The sequence below is a fragment of the Saccostrea cucullata genome, unplaced genomic scaffold (assembly GCF_032062105.1).
Source record: "Saccostrea cucullata isolate Sc308-1 unplaced genomic scaffold, CSIRO_AGI_Scuc_v1 ctg6704, whole genome shotgun sequence".
Classification (NCBI taxonomy): domain Eukaryota; kingdom Metazoa; phylum Mollusca; class Bivalvia; order Ostreida; family Ostreidae; genus Saccostrea; species Saccostrea cuccullata.
This window is the reverse complement of record NW_026928620.1, coordinates 26,028-32,667: the sequence shown is the minus strand read 5'-3', so window position 1 is coordinate 32,667 and position 6,640 is coordinate 26,028. Positions and strand designations below refer to the sequence as shown.

The 6,640-nt window shown below is 35.3% G+C and overlaps 1 protein-coding gene and 1 pseudogene across 1 annotated transcript; one reads left to right on the top strand and one right to left on the bottom strand.

Moving 5' to 3' along the window:
• Positions 1-957: 957 nt before the first annotated feature.
• LOC134278216 (uncharacterized) lies at positions 958-3,384 on the bottom strand. The gene is made up of 2 exons (XM_062760537.1): positions 3,296-3,384; positions 958-2,679 (listed from the first exon to the last, which is right to left on the bottom strand). The coding sequence occupies exon 2, from the start codon at positions 2,677-2,679 to the stop codon at positions 973-975; it is 1,707 nt and encodes a 568-aa protein (XP_062616521.1). The 5' UTR covers positions 3,296-3,384; the 3' UTR covers positions 958-972.
• LOC134278218 (acetyl-CoA carboxylase-like) overlaps positions 2,868-6,640 on the top strand; it is a 29,793-nt pseudogene continuing 26,020 nt past the window's right edge.

Sequence of the window (6,640 nt, the reverse complement as noted above, 5' to 3'; positions counted from 1 at the left end):
CCCCTCATGATATCGTACGCATTTCTTTCAATGTCGTCGCTTCTAAAGTTAAAATGAAAATTCCGTATTCGTCCACATTAACTTCAAAATATCAAACATTAAACTCTTCATCTATTTCAATTTATATCAAATCGCACATTGATATTTTTAAAAATCTTATAGGCTACGTTTTGTTTTGATTCGAGGAAATGCGAACCGACATTGTTGACAGAAAGTCAAGTTACGATTTGCTGCAATAGGATATTCATAAATGCAGATAATTTCAGTACAAGTGAACAATTCTTTTCAATTCTATACTTACATTGTGTATATGAGGTCTATAGTATTCAATTCTCGGATTTATCAGGTCATGCTGTAAATATATCTGAATCTGTGGAAAACCGTGAATAAGGGAGGAAAATAAACATCTCCTACATTTTCAGAGTTGTTCCTCTTTGATCAGTAAGGGTCTGAGAACAACATCGATTTTACTTTGTAAAAAGTTTCTGTTTAAATTGTTCTTTTATTTAATTAAAGAAGAAAAACAATATTTATATCGTGTATGTACAAATTGTAATGAAGACCATTAATCGGAATGTTATATCGCCAGTTGTACATAATGAGAATAATGTAAAATAAAATTTTCAGAATAAAAAAAAATGCTGTTGAAAATTTTTATCAACTTTGACTTTCAAACAATTTCGAATTATGATGTTGTGCAAATTTTCTTAAATTGTTAAATAATTCAACCTTTAACATGTATATATGCATACTAGATTATTTTCAAACTATAGTGTCTTTTTAACTTATCAGTTTTTTTATTGTGTATAACAACTCAAAACAATACGTTTCCAGTATACCACTGATACACACAATTCAAAATGTCTACTTGTTTAATTGAAAAATATCATAACTGCATGTGTAATGACATGTAAACACACAGAATGGTTGTATAAAAGAATACATGATTGTACTTAACTGCTGTATTATTTTTCACTGTAGATACTTGTAAATGGTCAATGTGTTGGTGTAATCCTGTCCTACATAGAGATTGTTCTCATCATCCACACACACACTACGGGGATACTTTACCCCTTGTTGTTGTGTGAGTAATAGAGACAAGAACTGACCGTCCTGATCAAGGAGGTCAACAGTTTTACTGTATCCATCACACACCAGGATGTGACCGAGGACATCAGTACAGATTCCATGGGGATAGAACTCTGACCCCTGACCTGTGTAGGAGAACCTGTGTTGTCCTGATTTATTCACCACCACTACTCCTTTATTTAATGTTGATGTACAGATATCTCCATTGATGTTTTCTGTGATGTAGTATGGTAGACCGTAAAGTTCCTGTCCTTTGTTATCCCTCTGTATGGTCTGTAGTTCTTTTCCTGTCTTGTTGTACCTGGTGACTTTACCATACATCCCCACCAGTAAGTCCCCGTTGATGTGGGAGGAGTGTATGCTGAGTGGTCTCCAGTCTCCAGTTTTAATGAATTCAGTGATATTATTATCCTGTGTTATCCTATTGATGACTTTCTTGTCTTTGTCTGTAAAGATCAGATCCCTGTCCTGTGTGACTGTGTGGTAACCACGTCCACCACTGGTTTTTATCTTCTGTATCACATTCCCCTGTAGATCTGTTTGGACAAGATTACCATCCAAGTCACTGATCCAGAGTCTGTCTGATTGATCTAGTGATACATGGTATACATCATCAACACCTGGTACATTGAACTCCCTGACCTTGGTGACAGAGGCAGATAGAGACATTGTTTGTTTCTTGTCAGATTTCTTTCTGTCTTCTTTCATCTGTTTATGTGTAGGTTTCATTGCTGTATTGTAGACACTTTCAATGGGCCTTATTTCTCTCTTCTCTGCTTTAGTGTTGGGGACATGTATTTTACCAAGTAATTTGGTGACATCACTTTTGTTGTATTGACCAGCAGTAAATCCTGGTGTGACTGGTTTTGTTGTCTCTGGTATGGATCGGATCTTTGGTTTCTTCTCAGACATTAATTTCTGGGTTTCTGTAGAGGACAGGCATCTGTGGAGCTCTTTGACAAGGTTATTAAGATAAGTGATGTAATCATCCATGGTCTTGTCTTGGGTGTTTAGATCTTCTAACAGTGAATGCTCTATCTGGTCTAACTGCTTCATGTTCTCAGATATGACTGTGTCCACCAGACTTTTCAGGGACTCACCTTCAGTCTTCATGGATGTTCTGATGTTGTCCATGATGTGTTTGATTTGTGAGGAATCTTTTTTAATCTCTTTCTGTAAATCTTGTGATGTGGGGAGAAAATACTCATGAATTTTAGAGATTTCCTGCTGGAAGAGTGCAAATTTTTCTGCGTAGACTGCTTCAAGATCAACAAATTTATGCCTTTCGTGGTCTCCCATTGTAGCACATTTAGAACATAACGGAACCTGGCATTCTTCACAGAGCATGTCCACATCTTTAGTGGGGTGGATCTTGCATTTCTCCACAGGAAGTTGTCGTTTACGTTGCTGGTAAAGGACCACCTCATGGTTCTTGTTTTCTGGACTTTTCAGATGTTTATCTCTGCATTGTTTGCACAATCTTTGATGACAAGGGTTGCAATAGAACTCACAGTTTCTTTCACAGTCTTCAATGCCGCATTCTAAAAAGTGCTGGGCTCGGAGGGGAATATCAATTTTAGACAATGCCATCTGAAAAAATAGGAATATATGTTTTATACATAATAATGTTCTAATCTATATTACCGTTCACAGTAACTTAGTGGGTAGAGCACTCGCTCCGTGATCGGGAGGTTGTGAGTTCGTATCTCGGCCGCGACTGACCTAGTCGATAAAATGGGTAGCAACTGTTCCTTTGCCATATTTGAAGTGTTTTGAGAATGTCAGCGGCAGGGTTGGCACAAAACAGATATCACTGCTATTTGCTGAGTAAAAAAATTGAAGCCCTTCACCAACATATGGTGACGTCTCCATATGAGTGAAAATCTACAGTTGCGGAGGGCACATAGCTGAAACTTTACAATAACCATAACATAAGCGATACCACGGATAAAGGTGGGGGAAGTGCCAAGAGGCAGTACTATTGTGGAGTGGCAGAGGGACATTAAACAATATACAATCAATCTAATATATATTTGTTTTATTCAAAGAGATTTATTTGACATGTAAACATGTCAACTGTGATATAATTATTCATTCAATTTGCTATTCTTAAACACCAATTCTTTTTTTCTTGGTTTTTATTCCATCATTCATATAAAAACTGATTTAAATTAAATTAAATGACCTTTATTGTGCATGTACTTACAGCTGTTATGATTGACCGACAAACGACTTTGTTGACAGCTAGACGTTGGAATGTCAAATGAGATTTCAGTTGAGACTTGAACGAGATCTGTAATTTACTTCCTGGTTAAAATAGAGATAAATATAGATTTAAATACCCATACCTGAGGCCTGTTTAACAGAGCGAACGTTTGCCAGCTCATTCTTTATACCTCCATTAAAAAAACTTCCATGACATCACCCATTGTTAATATAAGTCTATGTATATATTTAAGGAATGTTTTTAAATTTAGTGTGAATTATTGGTGTGTGAAAAATCACACAGACTTGTCACTTAGGCATATTTCATATAAAAATATGCCTTATATTTACATTTTCCAGTGTCAAAAAGCACCAAAACTATATTGCTGCAATATATATATATCCAACTGACACAAACTTTATATTTAGGAATTTGCAGTATATTGTTGTTACTCATGTCTGTCCATCTGTCTAGCTGTCCGTCCATCCGTCTGTCACACTTTTCTTCCCTGAACTCCTCTTACATTTTACACAGTAGCCTAATCATTTTTAGTTAGATATGCAGTAAGGTTTCGGAATTTTCATTTGATAGTTCACATGAATTTTAGAAGTGGAACTTTTGCAATTTTTTTCCAGCAACTTTTTGATGAAAAAGACAATATTATTTGCAATTGATGCATAAATATAGTTGCATAATACAGTATTTATATGTTGTATATTTTGTGTATTACAGATTGCTATGGGTCTGCCCCTGTACCGGTTGAAGGACATCAGACAGCTGTATGAGGTGGATACTTGGGGGGACAGTCCTATTGATTTCTCTAACCCCTCCATACACCCCCGACCCCGGGGCCATGTTATAGCAGCCAGGATCACCAGCGAAAACCCTGACGAAGTAAGATTCTTTAAAAAGACATCAAAATTTGTTGCAGCAAAATGAGAAGGAAAAGTCAATCTATATATCAAGAAATAAAGTTGTTTCCCGTTATGGAGTAAACTTTATGTTTCCCTTCTTTATGATATGACCATACATTTTGGTTTGATGACCAGGATAAATATTCCTTTTCATCGTTGTAGAATCCCTTATCATGAACTTAATAACTTCCATTATATACAGTACCATAATCATATACCATATTAAAATTCTTTTTTGGTAGGGATTTAAGCCTAGTTCTGGGACTGTCCAGGAGTTGAATTTCCGCAGCAGTAAGAACGTGTGGGGGTACTTCAGTGTGTCTGCCACGGGGGGACTACATGAGTATGCTGACTCCCAGTTTGGACACTGCTTCTCCTGGGGAGAGAACAGGGAGGACGCCAGAGAGTGAGTGAGGGGATTGGAGGAGGGGGATAGGGAAGGTTTGAAGGAGGGGGTAGGGCAATTTATGGTAATGCCTGATATCAGGATATTTTGTTTCAAAAGAAATTTCAAATAAATTGCAATCATTTAATTTATGTTCAAAGGAAAATGTTCACTTTCTTTAGATAGAATTAATTTATTTATGCATACATTTATTAATTTTTTCCAACCATTTTAAATTCTACTCACTGAAATATACCCTGATATACTGTAAACCAACTTTAATTCATGGTGATTTTTGCAATTAACTTGGGTAAAACTAGTTCGTTATGATAAAATTTTGGAGATAAAACCGATTTTGGTTCTGTTATTAATTATTAAACACAGAGATTTTCAAGACCTGTTTACAGCGACAAATATTTGCGATGACAAGACTCTCACGAATTTCTCGAAAATTTCTCGCACACGAATAAAAGTCGGTGTACAGTAACTTAAGAATTTATTTGGAAAAAAATGAAGAGGAATTATAATGAATACGATGATCAATAGTTTAATGAACAGAAAATTTATGGAAGGAAGCATTCTTTAAATACTTATTTTTAATCAAATGACAGGAATTTAGTGGTGGCATTGAAGGAGCTCTCAATCCGGGGAGACTTTCGAACTACAGTAGAATACCTCATCAAACTCTTCGAGACTGAGGAATACCAGAACAACAAGATAACGACGGGCTGGCTGGACAAGCTGATATCTGAGAACGTCCAGGCGGAGAAGCCGGACGTCATGCTGGGGGTGATATCCGGAGCGCTCCACATCGGGGACCACCAGATCCAGGAGTGCTTCCAGATGTTCCAGACCTCGCTGGAGCGCGGACAGATCCTGTCGGCTACGTCACTCAAAAACCATGTGGACGTGGAGTTCATCAGTGAGGGCATCAAGTATAACGTCAAGGTAAGGTCAAGAACATGACTTGTTTGAACATTTTTACCAAGTTTGATTTTCTGTGAATGAGAAATTTGGATTTCCTGAATGTAATGTTGTAAGCAAAGCTTCCTTGGAGAGTGTAAATTTCAATTTGTGTAAATTATGATCGGTGGGGTAGGTTTGGGTCATATTTTGTAAAATCTAATGCTTTCAGGACGATGTTTCTTGTTAAAATTTATGAATACAATTTTTGTTGTGTTTTTTCTAGGTGGTGAAGACAGGCCCAAACAATTACTTTATTTGTATGAATGACTCCATGCTGGAAGTGGAAGCACACAGGTGATTTAGAGAGCAGTTTGGTTATTCAGATTGTAAATGTGTGATATCTCAAGCATTGAAATAAATGATAAAGAATCTGTATTTAAGGAAAAAAAATATAAATTTACAGAAATTATTAATTGTAGTAATACTGTAAACCAATTTTAACTTGCAGCAACTTTATATTGCAATTAACTGTGGGTAAACTAGTTATCGATGATAAATTTTTGCAATCAAGTCTTTTTTTTTATCTTTTGTTAATAGACAAAGAGACTTTTTGTTAAGGTGTTCATGGTGAAAAAATTCGTAAATGAAAATACTTTATAAAAGTTGATTTATATTTTATTTTGACTACAGACTATGATGGAAATTTCGTTTGGAGGCTTCACACATGAAGGACCAAGTAAGAGCTACAGGATAATTCAATGAAACAAATGTGTACTTTATAAGGAGAATTTACCAAACTCATTGATAAAACTATGTCATTTCAACCGAATCGATAAATTTGTATTAATCGATTACAAATTCTCTAATCGGTTAGTTATCAAAAAATGAAAATATGCGTATTTTTTATATAATTTGCAAAAGTTGTAAAATAAATTGATTTACTGCATGGTATAAAATTGTCAAATGATATAATAAAAAACAGAATTACAATTACACATTTTTTGGAAAAAAAGTCTAATTTTTTACACCGACCTCTTTCTGACATAACATAACAGGATGACTAGTCATGTTGATAGATAATAAAATTACTACAGGATACTGTTTAATTTTTTATGTGTAACTATATGTATTAACTATCTT

Bases quoted from the DNA above. Each gene is read 5' to 3' on its own strand.
- LOC134278216 (XM_062760537.1), bottom strand. From the start codon at position 2,679: ATGGCATTGTCTAAAATTGATATTCCCCTCCGAGCCCAGCACTTTTTA.